Source organism: Chiroxiphia lanceolata, chromosome 3 (genome assembly GCF_009829145.1).
Source record: "Chiroxiphia lanceolata isolate bChiLan1 chromosome 3, bChiLan1.pri, whole genome shotgun sequence".
Classification (NCBI taxonomy): Eukaryota; Metazoa; Chordata; class Aves; order Passeriformes; family Pipridae; genus Chiroxiphia; species Chiroxiphia lanceolata.
Genome location: NC_045639.1, coordinates 39,102,499 through 39,115,566, shown reverse-complemented (window position 1 = coordinate 39,115,566; position 13,068 = coordinate 39,102,499). Strand labels below are relative to the sequence as shown.

Genomic DNA, 13,068 nt, shown 5'->3' with positions numbered 1-13,068 from the left:
TATGGCTGAAAAGTTTGTGAATTCATGAGTATTCTCACAAATAAAGGAAATACTCATTACTCAAAAGCCTTACTGAAGATGAGCAGAATGTTTCTGTAGTTTCATGAGAAAAATGAAAAATGAAATCTGCAGAAAATTCCACCACTCTGTACAACCGTGGGGGGCTGTACAACCAGGGGAACAGAAGAGGTGGGTTTAAAAAGTTGTTTTGTGTTGGAATAGTAGTTCCTTCTAGTTATATATTGGAGAGCTTGTCTGTTTTGCCTGGGATCGAGCTTCTAGTTTGCCAGTCTGAGTTTGTTTTATAGGAATAAGGTATAGAAGAATTTATGTGGTAAAATAGTTGATGTTTTTAACAGTGTGCCCACAAAAATGAGCATAATATCCACATTGAAGAACCTATATATGATTAGTCTGCAGCCAGCAGTAACAATGTTGATTCAGTCCTCTGGCTTGCTGTTCTTTATTTCCCTGACCAGAGCCTTCAGAGGGTTCTTTTTGGCCTTGAAGAATCAAGTACCCCATCTTACAGCCCAGTACTCTTTCCAGACTATACTTCTCTTTGTGGTTCCTCCCTTTTTTTACTAACAGTTCTTTCTTCAGCACCAGGTTCCTAACTCCTATACCTATGCCCGTTCTACCCAAATTCTATATAATATTTTTTCAATAAAAACTTGTTTCCAGTGAATCATTATAGTGTAATTGTATTGAACTTCCCAGAGAACAAAACTTGTTACTTATTATCAACCAGAAAATTGTCCTTTTTGAGAGTTAACCACTGCAAGACATATCTCTAAGCTCTCCATTTTCCTAAGGCTATGGCTGAGATGATGGCTGAAAACTACCATAACATATGGGCAAAGAAAAAGAAAATGGAGCTTGAAGCAAAAGGTAATATTAACTATAAATATTTTCAGTATTTTAAGTTCACTGCGATTAGCTTGGGTTATGCATTTGAGAAAACAGATGAACAGAAAAAGGAACAGCATATTAAAATGACAAAGAAGAAACAACAAAGTATCTGTTGTGATGTTTAGTACCTGAAAGTTTTTATAGTACCACATGTTCTTGTTTAAGTAGCTTACCAGTTCAAATATATCACAGGAAGAGAACTCAAAGGCTGTAAATTAATTGAAGCTACATTAATATATTTTTCTTATAGCATTAATCTTTTAGAAGTAATAGAAAATTTTATAATATGTGGCTTAAAAAAAAATCCAAGGATTTTTATAGAGGGAATTTGTTCCTTTTTAGAAATATTATTATTATGAGGGACTTGCTATTGTATTTTTTCTGAGATGAGTCTGATCATTGCCCTTACAATTTCCTGGGGTTTCAGAGCAATTGTTGTAGGAATTTATTGTGTTCTCTTGTGTGATGGTGATTTTAGAAGCTGAAATCCTAAGAATGTTGTTTTTTACGCAGATATTTATATTAATAATAGCAGCATTATTTTCCTGCCAAATTAAGTGTCTGCTTTCAGGGATGTATCGATACATCAGATAAGCAATACCAATGCAGTTTATACTGTTTAGCTCTGATAAGCATTCTTTTAATCAGGTTGGACAGTTGTGTGAACTATGTTTGAAAAATGCATTCTAATTTTCTGTCTTTAATTTATTATTATAAAGTAGAACTGTATCACTTTAATATATTTTTAAATATGTGTATATCTTGCTAAACTCAGTGAGCGCTGTCAGAATGTTTAAAGGCAGGACTGTATATGTTTATGTATTTGTTAATATCATGGTTTTCTTCTTAAATTATGTGTAATTTATTGAAATATTTCCAGTTTTATTAAATGAAGTTGTAATTGTAATAAATGTTTGTAACAGTTAAGCACTTTGTTCTTCTTTAAGAGTTCTTGCGGTAGGTTCAGTGTATTTACTTGGTACTTGCAGCAGCTATGTCAGAACTATGGAGCCATGTCCAAAGTTCCCACCTGAATGTTTCTTAAGGTTTGTGTAAAGAAACAGACAAATGTATTATTGTTATTTCAGACTAGATTTTACTGTAACATATATGTACATGAGAATGCTTTTGCCTACTAGGACTTACCACGTCAACAGAAAACTCTTTAACTAATTTTTAATTCTCTTGATGTTCCATAGTAGGAGGAGGCAACCATCCTCTTCTTGTTCCTTACGATACACTCACTGCCAAAGAAAAAGCCAAGGACAGAGAAAAAGCACAGGATATTCTGAAATTTCTACAGATTAATGGATATGTTGTCTCCAGGTAATTCTCTGTAACAGAAGTTTTCTAGTAGTCCTCAGTAGTGGTGGTTGTTTGTTGTTTGGTTGTTTGGTTTTGGGGATTTTTGTTTGTTTTTTTAATCAGAAGAAAGCTCTATGATCATTTTTAGGTTTCAATGCCTGGGAATAAGGATGAGCTCCTTCATTTAAAACATTGTAAGGAAGAAATGCATTACAGAGATAGTAGCAATGTTTTGGAAGGCATTAGCAGAGTTCTCCAGAATCTCTGCACATCTTCTTCCACCTTTCTTCTCAACACTGCAGCCTGTTTTTTTCTTTCTGATGTGTCTCCATACATCCAGCTGTTAGTAAACTTTCTAGTTTTCTACAAGTAATAAAATTATATAGCATATATAATAAGAGTGATGAGGTACAAGGCTCAGTCAGAACACTATATTGACAGGCCACAGTTTACATGTGATCAACCATTTTTAAAGCTCTTTTTACCTCTTCTCCCTCTGCTCTTGATACTTTCCTGCTGCATAGTCCATCATTGGTTTGTGTAGTTCCACTGATCTGCCTCAAATATTCCAAATCCTCATGTGCCCTCCTCTTAGGAGTTACAAAATACAGGTGGTCCCTGTATTTTGTTGTGTCTGAAGTTTCTTAATGGCCCCTTATTTAGTAACTGGAGACTTTCATTCTCCAACGTTGTCTTCTTTATCCCTTCTCTCTTGGGTTTGTGACTCTGTGTTCTTATTTATGTCTTCTCTTTTATTATCCTCTTGAGGTCCTTGATCAGATAACATTAATGAAGCAGACATTCTTGTACCCTTACTGGTATCAACAGCTGACAAAACTGTTTTAATTCCAGGATCTGTTTTTCTGAAACTGAACCCTACCATTGTCAATGTTTTAATTTAAAGCATAAATGTGCACTACACAGTCAGTTATATTCAATATATATGAAGTAGTTATACTTTTTAAACTTGCAACATAACTGAGTACTAGTGTACTTCTGATGGGAGACCAGGTGGCTGTGATTCAGTCTCTTGCTCATTAAACTTGGTTTCTTTATGTGCCATTAATTAAGTCCTGATCCTGCATAATCAAGGCATATGTCAATGCTAACTTGTTGCCAGCAGAAATCAGCCCATGTCATGGATTCACTCTCTGAAGATTCATACTTGTTGAAAGAAGTGCTTTTCATATCAGATTAGTAACTATGATGAAACATGCAGGAAGAGCAATCCCCTCACTTTATTTTAGTTTTTCTCTGATTTTTTATAAATGCTACATAACTATTCAAAGATTTTCCATTGCAAACAGACTTCTGGGGAAAAGTCATAGTGATGAACATTAGAATTCCTTCTAATTTGCTTAAATCGAAGTATTTTGGAAGCATCAAAACTCCATCACCCAAGAATCAGTCCCTGGAGGAAAATATAAGATAGTAATGCCTTACAAATAATGGAAAGAAATTATAATAATAGTGGATTAACTTGATTGACAAGTCTCATTTTTCTGTAATGTTCTAGCTGGGAAATCTTAGTTGTGTTTTTAGAAATTGCTCAAAACTTGAGTAGGTGTAAGAGTACTGTTTATGTCAAACACAAAAAATTCTTATGTTAATAAGCACTTAATTGTTACTAGAGAAAATGGTGTCAGCTTACATGGAGAGGTAAGACTGCTTTTAGTCCTTCTGTGTGTGTGTGTGTGAAAATTGCTTCTTTTTACAGAGGACTTAAGGACCTGGAATTAGACACGCCTTCCATTGAGAAACGGTTTGCCTACAGTTTCCTTCAGCAGCTCATAAGATACGTGGATGAAGCCCATCAGTACATTCTGGAGTTTGGTATAGTATCCCTTGCACATTTTTTTTCAAATAATTGCTAACTAAGATGATGTTATAAAAAAACTAGAAAATTTTTAAAAATAGCATTTTCCTGGACTAATTTTTCCCTTAATTTCCTATAGTTGATGAAGATTATGAATTTTGAAAAGTTACATGGTTGCCATTCATTCCAGTTTCCCATATTCATTCCTCATATTTAAAGAGTTTGGCCAAAATTTATAATGACTTTCATTCTTTGAAAAAGAAACTAGATGCTCCCTTGCATTTATGCACAAAATTATAATCTCTCACATGTGCACATTAATAGTTACTATCATATATAATCCCTTTTTCAGAGAGCAAATGAAACCAGTCATTTGTACCATTCTGAAATGTTCTCTGGAGAAGGGAGTAGAGAAACCTCTTCAGCAAAGTCCCACAATTGGAAGGTTCTTTCACAAACACCTGGCACATGTTTTGTCAACAGTGCTATGAAGGATTTAACTTTATCTACTTTTGGTGAAGATAAAAAAGATATAAAAGTTCAGTGACCCAAGTCTACTTCTTACATGAGCAGTAAAAGCCAAAAAACCTGGCTAGATGCATGTTGTGAGCATGGGAGTTATAAGTGACACACAACATATACTGTGCCTCATGTGTAGTCATAGATGGTGTAATTGACAGTAGCAGGAACATCAAGATTGACTAAATCAATGCTCACCCAAAAGTCTGTCTAGTTTCAAAGTGGAAATTATCAAATTTTTGAATTATTGTATGATGGTTACTTACACTAGCAAAAGTCTGGTCTTGATAACTCGTCAGGTTACTTCTTCTGCTGATGCCTGATTACCATGGCTTCATCCTTCTTAATTATATAAATTTGTCATAATTGCAAGAAAGATAATGAATAAAGACTGAAACATTAGAAACATTGGTGGAACGAATACCATTCAAGTCCTGCAATGGATTAACAAAGACAGGACAATTAAATAAAGGAGAAATAGTTTGGGAGCTGTACTAGATTTTATTTTTTGATTATGAAGTTTTGATTTTTATAGTAATTTTTATAGTGAAGTGAAGCAATTTAAATTTCAATTGGGTAGATGTAACCATTAATTTTGTCCTTTAGATGAAGTCCACATCTAAAGACTCCACATAAGGAGTAAAAATTCATTAATTTTGTTTCTCCTAGGAACACCTGGAGAAAGGTGTTTGATTAGAATCTGAGTAAGGTCTTCAAATTATCATCCGTAACAGGAAGAGACAAACATAGCACCAGATCTGTATCTCACAAAAATATCCATATCTCTTTGGACTATGAGATGTCTAAACTTTTACAGAGATTTGGACAATTATTCTTTCCACATTTTATTTGCTATTACTTTTCTTCACATGAGGTAGTCATAAAATGCCACTTTAGCTAGTGTGTATACTGTTTGAGTTATCTTAAATCTACATCTAAAGCTGACCAATATTGTTTGCTTATAGTGTACACTTTCTAAGAAAAATGCAGAATTGACTGTAATTAGGATATATGACAGGGAGCTTAATTTTTTTCTCTCTGCAGATGGTGGCAGCAGAGGCAAAGGAGAGCAGTTCCCATATGAACAAGAAATCAAGTTTTTTGCCAAAGTACAGTATATCTTTGCTTATTCTTTGTCAACGTTGTGAGTAATTTAAGTGAGAAAGTATTATTTAGTGACTGTTATTGTTATAGTTGCATTTTTCAGTGCTAAATTCATTATTTCATTAATTAAAACCAGTAGTAATAAAAATAGCTTGAAAATAATGTAGGATGAAGTATAGATATGGGAAAATTACAGGATTATATTTTTATTCTGGTTATTTCCTTGCTCCATGATATGCAACTACTCATATGATATTTTCCATAAGATCCCTACATTTTGTTTTCCAGCTTAGTCTATTTTTGTAGATTTTTCTCTTTTACAATATTCAGGCAGGTAAATGTGAGCAACAGTCATTGGAATTAACACAACCATGTAACACAACATTAGTTATTTCTTTCTTTGTCTTAAAACCATGCTGTTGTCTCCAGCATAGAGTCACAGAATGGCTGAGGTTGGAAGGGCTCTTTGCTCAGCAGTGTCATCTAGAGCGGGTTGCACAGAACCATGTCCAGATAACTTTTGAGTATCTCCAACAGCAGAGACTCCACAATATCTCTGGGCAACCTGTGCCAATGCTCGGTCACCCTGACAGTGAAAAAGTGTTTCCTGATGGCCAGAGAGACCTTACCATGTTTCAGTTTGTGCCCATCGACTCTGATCTTGTCACAATGGAAAAGAACCTGGCTCCATCTTTTATCCTCCCCCCCCCCCCCCCTTCAGATATTTATACACATTGATGAGATCCCCCTTGACCCTTCTCTTCTCCAGGCTAAAGAGTCTCACCTTCCTCAATCTCTTGTTATTTGAAAGATTCTCTATTACCTTAATCATCTTTGTGACCCTTCACTAGGCTCTCTCTCCAGTACGTCAATGTTTCTCTTGTACTGGGGAGCCCAGAACTAGACATAGCACTTCAGAGGTGGTCTCACCAGTGCTGAGCAAGAGGAAGAATCCTCTCCCTGGATCTGCTGATAGCAGTCTGTCTAATGCACTGCTTGTAGCATTTTCTAGCCCTGATATCATTCCAGTAAATTGTCATTTCAATACCTTAGAGTACTTCCATGTGGTATTATTTGCCAAGTTCACTGACTCACAAGATAGCATTCCACTTTTTTGTGAACCATGCTCCAAAAAGGAAGCAATTTCAGGTTTTCTTATTGGCAGTTTATTTTGGGTCTTCTCATGGCTGACACCTTCAGTAGGTACTGGGTAATAGTAACCACAGAAAGTAAACAGGAAAACTTTTATGGACAAACCCTTAATGAATGAGGTTGTTTTGGGAGTTTTATTTGACAGCATCTAGAATTAAGTGCTGTTAGTGTGCTAACAGTTGTAGGTGAATTTTTCTTAAACCTACATTAAAAGGAACAAATAGTAATAGTTGTGTTTGGTTATGTGGTCTGGGAAAAATCTGAAATTGTGAGATAAAATTAAATTATACTTTCTACTTTGTACTCCTTCTGAAAAAACACACAGATCAAGGCTGAGAGAGAATGTAAAGTTTTTTCTGCTGGCTTTTGATGACATATTAAGTGCCTTGAATACTAAATAAATTCAAAGAGGAATAGACATTAAAGAAAAAAAGCGCATAGAGATTTTAAAACAGAAAACCTATTTGAAACCTCCTGTCTTTAGTTGTGACTTACAGAGTGATGCAGAACATAGTAAAGAAAGTCCTGAGATAACTACTTCTTTCTGATGTAATTTCAGGTTGTGCTCCCTTTGATTGATCAGTATTTTAAAAATCATCGCCTGTATTTCTTATCTTCAGCAAGTAGACCTCTCAGCAGTGGAGGCCATGCCTCTAATAAAGAGAAAGAAATGGTGACAAGGTAAAGCTTAAAATAATGTTAATGTCTATGCATATATGTGTTTGTCTTTAAACAACAGCAGTTGACTGTGGGAAAGTGAGAAGTGGAAGGCAGAGAAATATTTTTCTGAATGAAACTTTTTTAAACAGATTAAACTTTTTTCACTTTCTTTTCCTGTTAGGAAAATTCATTGTATAAAATGGAGAGGAGTGCAGAGTTACTATTATGTGCTGTTTAAAAGGCAGTGGTGATGATTTTATCATGCAGGGAACTTAAATTTATCACTATGTCACACAATAGAGCACTGTGTAAGTCTGTGGCACAGGCTATACAATTATGTATTGGTTCTCACTGCTGGAAATAGGTATATACTGAAATCATTATTGCTGCAAAATTTAATGGTAGGTTTAAAAGCCAAACATATATCATAGCTGATATTCAGTAAATATCATTTTTTATGTCCACCATAAAAAGGAAAAATGAGGCAGTTGCATTCTTTCTGCTCTTTAGTTTTCTAAATAGTAATAACAATAGTAATATTACAGAAATACTCACTTGATTATTTCCCTTAAGTTACCCTTTTTTTTAGACCATCTCTCTAAGATATGTTTTCACTTAATTTCAGTTCTAATTGAATTGAAACCCACATTTCCCATTTAGTAAGGTGGACTACAAGCTTCACACAGGACCTATTGAATACCTGTAGTGTATGTATGTATCATAGTTGCCTTCTTGGCTGTTATTGGACATGGAATATTGAATTGCTGTATTTTGAGGCTGACAGCTAATTCGTGGTTATACAGACATGCAGGGTTTGCAAGATTGTGTAAATACTGAAAAAAGTTTCTAGCAACAATACTAAGCATAAGTAGGTAATGGCTGTCTTGACCCTGCATCATCTCATGGACTAATTTGATCTGGCAGCTTATAAGAATGGTGTTCTTCAAAGAGCTTAAAAACTTTATTGAAATGCATAAATATAAATAATTTTCCACTCTTATGAGCTGCTGTTTTTCTTTCTGTAATGTCCTGGATAACCGTATTTTTGCAGTTGTTAAGTCATACTAATAAACCCCACACTTCTGGAATGTCAAATATGTCATCATACCTGCTGCATAGAGATTCAGGATTTCTGCACATATGCTCTATAGCTGTGTGAGACTCCTGAACATATAACCTTGCATAAAGATCAGAGCTGCTACCGTAGTTGAGTGGGTTACCTGCCATCCAGATGGGTCAGCTAAAGAAAAGAAAACACCTATAAGGAAACCTTGAATGAATAATAGGTATAGCTAGCCCTGATGAGCAATTTATTTCTTAATTATCAAGACACAAAGATATAGAAACTACACTGAATGATCCATTTCCTGAAGGGTTGTTTTGGGATATTTTAATAGATTCCCAACATTTTTTGTGTATTTTTTTCCTCTTACAGTATTAAAGGGAGCTTACCAAAGCTGAATTTTGGATTTTCTGTTGAATTTTCTCTTTAGATTTGTTTGAGTGCACCTCCTACATAGTATTTGCTTCAAGCTAAGGGCAGTTCCTGGCTGCTTTCTTTCTCCAGTGAAGATAAACTTGCATTCATTAAGCTATGGAAGAGTATAATTTTGGGTATTGATAATGCAGTGAGAGTGTTAACATATGCAAAAACCATTCCATGTTCAGAAAATACAGTAAATACGGATCTGTTTTTCTGGAAAATATGGGTCAGACTTCTTCCTGAAATGTGGTGGCATTATATTCCATATCACTTGTAGCCAGCCTCTTCAGGATTGGGCTTTTTCCATTTCTTATCCAGTAGACCATCTGACAGTATGGTACAAGTTCTTGTACTACTGCATTTCTATGAAATTGGTTCTGGACATCAATTTAAGTACTGGCCATTTGGACTTATTTATTTATTTATTTAACCTAAACTAATTACATTGGAGGTAACAGCTTCAGTCTCACTTTGTGAAAGCAGAGCATCACTAGTGAATGGTACAGTCAATTGAATAACATTTATATGACATTGAATAACATTTGTATGTCAGAACATAAGATAGATTGTGAGCTATTTGTATATCTACAATATCTACATGATGCCTACATGCTTCTGTTCAGCTTTTCATATTGGACTTGGTGAACCAGGATCCTTATAAAGAAATATATAGTAAATGTCTGCATCGTGGAATAAAAAGTGAACAGAGATCCCTGAACATGCACCAAACAGACTCATTTCTAAAACAGAGCAGTTGCTGTTGCTGAAGTGGATCACTGTGCACTGGCTAATTAGCTATATTCAATACCACATTAACCTGGCTGTTGTGATTCTGGACATAAATGTTTTCATTTGACGCCATGCTCTTGTCTGTCAATGGAACAACATGTTCAGATTTCATCCATAAGCTGTGCAGACATGCTTATTTTATATTTTGCTTCTAATTGCGAGGCTAATAAATATGCAGTGTGCCTAATAATTAAGTAGCTTAATAAAATATTATATTATTCATACCATTTGTAGTGGATGAAGGGGGTTTGCAGCATAAAATATTAACACCAAGATGGATGTTGTTCTTGGTGAAAATTCTCACACAGAAGAATTCATGAAGATTGAACAAATCCCTCCCAAATCTGGAGGCCGGGTCAGTTTGGGTAGGCCAGTTTGCTCCTGCTTCAGTACATTAACACAAAACTTCATTCTTCATTGTTCGCAATGGAGCACTGCTCAGCACAGTGATTAGTTCAAACATGTGAAGTAAAATCATTGTTCATATTCATTTTTATTGTTTTAAAACATTTTAGAGGCTACTTCTTATGTTAAATATTTAAAAAACATATTCAAAAAGAAATTTTTACTGTGTTCAAGTTTACAAGATCCTAATTGAACTAGTTAAACATTTGCCATCACACACTTCAATTAATCTGATTCTCTTACCTTTCATTTTCAAATTGTCAGTGGTATCCTGCATAGCACAATGATTGCATTTTACTTCTTAAAACTTTGATGATTATTTCCTTGTGGGTTATTTTATGGGACGCTTTTACATTAAAAGCTTTGCTTTTAATTTTTTTTTTGTTTCCTTAATTATAATATGTGCTTATTTAACCATGTTTGTTAAAGATATGCACTTAAAAACTCTTTCTTTAGTACTCTGTCCCACATTCTGCTCAGACAGTTGATTCTTTCTGCGTGACATCATGTTGCTTTTCCTGCTCATATATCAGCTGTTATTTTTTCTTTCTTCTCCCCCCCGCCCCTTATTTTTTTCCCTCTCCCTTCTCTTCTCTTCTCTTTTGTTTTTCTTTTGTCTTCAGCCTGTTCTGCAAACTTGGAGTTCTTGTCAGGCATAGGATTTCACTGTTTGGTAAGGAGACCCTTGACAAATACTAGCATGGCCATCACTTGGTTTTCTTTGCCATTTTTGCATTGTGTTATGTGCTGCTTTGTTGCATGCTGCATGGCAGAAATGCATGGTCTACACAGACCACTAATCATTTAGATTGGTAGATCACAGAATTTATTAGAGGGAATAAAAAGTTTTTGTAGTTATCAGTGTGGGGGGTTTTGTTTAGTTTTCCGTGGGTCTTAACAAATATCTGGATTTCATTATCCTACCAAAGAATTTTGCTGAATAACTTATAATTACTAATTCATTATTTTATCCTAAATCATTTGGGAAAAACATCACCGAACTGCACATTTGTATTGGAAAGTCATTAAGGAAAATTTGAAGTGGGCTGAAATGCTTAGTTATGTTCTGTGGAATTCTTGAATATTCCCAGATCTGCTTGACTCCACATACGCATGTGTAATATCTTTCTGATATTATGTGACTTTAGCAGGAGCTCTGTGTTTGTCTTATGCCATGTGAAAATCACTTAATTGAAGTCATTTACTTTGCAATTTTTTCTTACGCCATGAGTTGAGAGTTGAAATAGTACATCCTATGCATCCATAGTTTCTATGACAGATGCAGTGCAAACTTCAGCATCCATGAACATACCTAAATGTGTAATTTCTAGTGAATTAGAATTTGATTAAGGTAACATGCGTCTAACTCAATTCCTGCATATTTCATTCAATTTGAAGGGAAGGAACTTGCTGCAGCAGTGTGGTGTTTAAAAAGTTTATAGACTGTTATGAAAACTATAAAACTGAGAAGAAAGATCAGAAGTTATTTTGGAATATGTAAAGCGAAAAGATCATAGGAGTAATGGAGTTATTTCTGCAGCTGTGTGGCATTGTTGCAGCTTTTTCTGAAAGGCGGAATATGTCACAAGCATACACATAAGTTCTGATTTATACCCTAGGTTGCTTCTTCAAAGAATGAAATAGCTCAGGTATACTATTAAAATTTTGTAAATCTTTTTTGTTATTGTGTGCATTTGACTTTCAGACTTTTTTTTTTCTAAAATGAGTCACCGTTGAAATCAAAAATCCAAGTCAACGTAACTTTCTTCAGTACTAAAGAAAAGATCTTTTCCGCTCTACATCTCAGCTTTCTATTTCCTGTTGTTTGGCTAGGTTCAAGTGGTAGGAGATAAGTCAGATAGGATCAAATGACTATTTCCTATGGCTACAGTTTGGTTTTTAACTCTTTTCCTATATTGCAGTAACTAACAGAATAGAAAATCTTTATGCCAACGCTGTGGTTTTTCTGTTAATTATGACAAGATCACCATAAGGTTGTGGAGCATGGTTGGGATGTTTACTGTGGACCTACTAACTCAATTCATAAGTCACCTTACAGTTTGCCTTACCTTGACAGTGAATTGCATCATGTTAGAAAACCTGATCAACAGAATTGCACTTACTCCAGCAAAGACAAGGACTTTGTAGAAGAGGGGAAAATGCTCATATGGATGCCTCTCTAGAAAGTTATTTTGTGCATTTTGGAGGCATCTTCAGTGAGCAAGAGTTTCACCTTTTATGGATAGTGGGGAGTTTGCTATAACAAATAACAAAATGCTATATAGGTTGGATATGTAGGTATTTTATATAACTGTGAATTTGAATGGTACTTCTGAATATACAGCTGCCTTTATGAAAATCATTAGTGAAAGTCATGTAGCTTAAGCTGTATATTGAAGTCTTGATAAAATGGGAAATTAAATATGCAAGTCTTCCAGAGGGAATTTAATTAGTTAATCACATTCGATATCTAAGACTGTTATTTAGATTATAGAATTGTAATTCAACATGGAAGCATTATTTCTTACACTGTGAAAGTAGATTTTGACCCCAGTAGTTTACTGTTTGAGAGTTGTAACTGTGCATCAGGAAGACTGTAATGACTTATTTTCATTATTATTACTGGCTGAAAGCACATTTATATGAGTAGTTTGATTCAATTTGGTTTAAATCTCTAGTAAGGAATTCTGTTCTGGAGCAGGTTGCTGAGAATTTGTGGCTGCCTCATCCCTGCACATATTCAAGGCGGGGTTGGATGGACTTTTCAGTAACCTGGTCTAGTGGAAGGTGTCCCTGCCCCCCCGATCGAGGGGATTGGAACTGGATAATCTGTCATGTCCCTTCCAACCCAAACCATTCTATGATTCTATGACAGTCTAATCCACAATCCAAGTCCAGTTTGCTTTGAGTATTCCGTTCATAC

The 13,068-nt window shown here is 35.0% G+C and overlaps 1 protein-coding gene across 8 annotated transcripts in view; it reads left to right on the top strand.

Annotated features, from left to right (window-relative positions):
• RYR2 (ryanodine receptor 2) overlaps positions 1-13,068 on the top strand; it is a 392,367-nt gene that overhangs the window by 293,373 nt on the left and 85,926 nt on the right. For all 8 annotated transcript variants that reach the window (XR_004355863.1, XM_032681773.1, XM_032681774.1 and 5 more), the window contains 6 exons: positions 816-891; positions 2,112-2,238; positions 3,935-4,050; positions 5,597-5,661; positions 7,368-7,489; positions 10,769-10,818. Coding sequence is in view for 7 of the 8 variants with exons in the window: in XM_032681773.1 (XP_032537664.1) it covers positions 816-891; positions 2,112-2,238; positions 3,935-4,050; positions 5,597-5,661; positions 7,368-7,489; positions 10,769-10,818 (556 nt within the window). In the remaining variant the exon portion in view is untranslated. The remainder of the gene's footprint in view (positions 1-815; positions 892-2,111; positions 2,239-3,934; positions 4,051-5,596; positions 5,662-7,367; positions 7,490-10,768; positions 10,819-13,068) is intronic.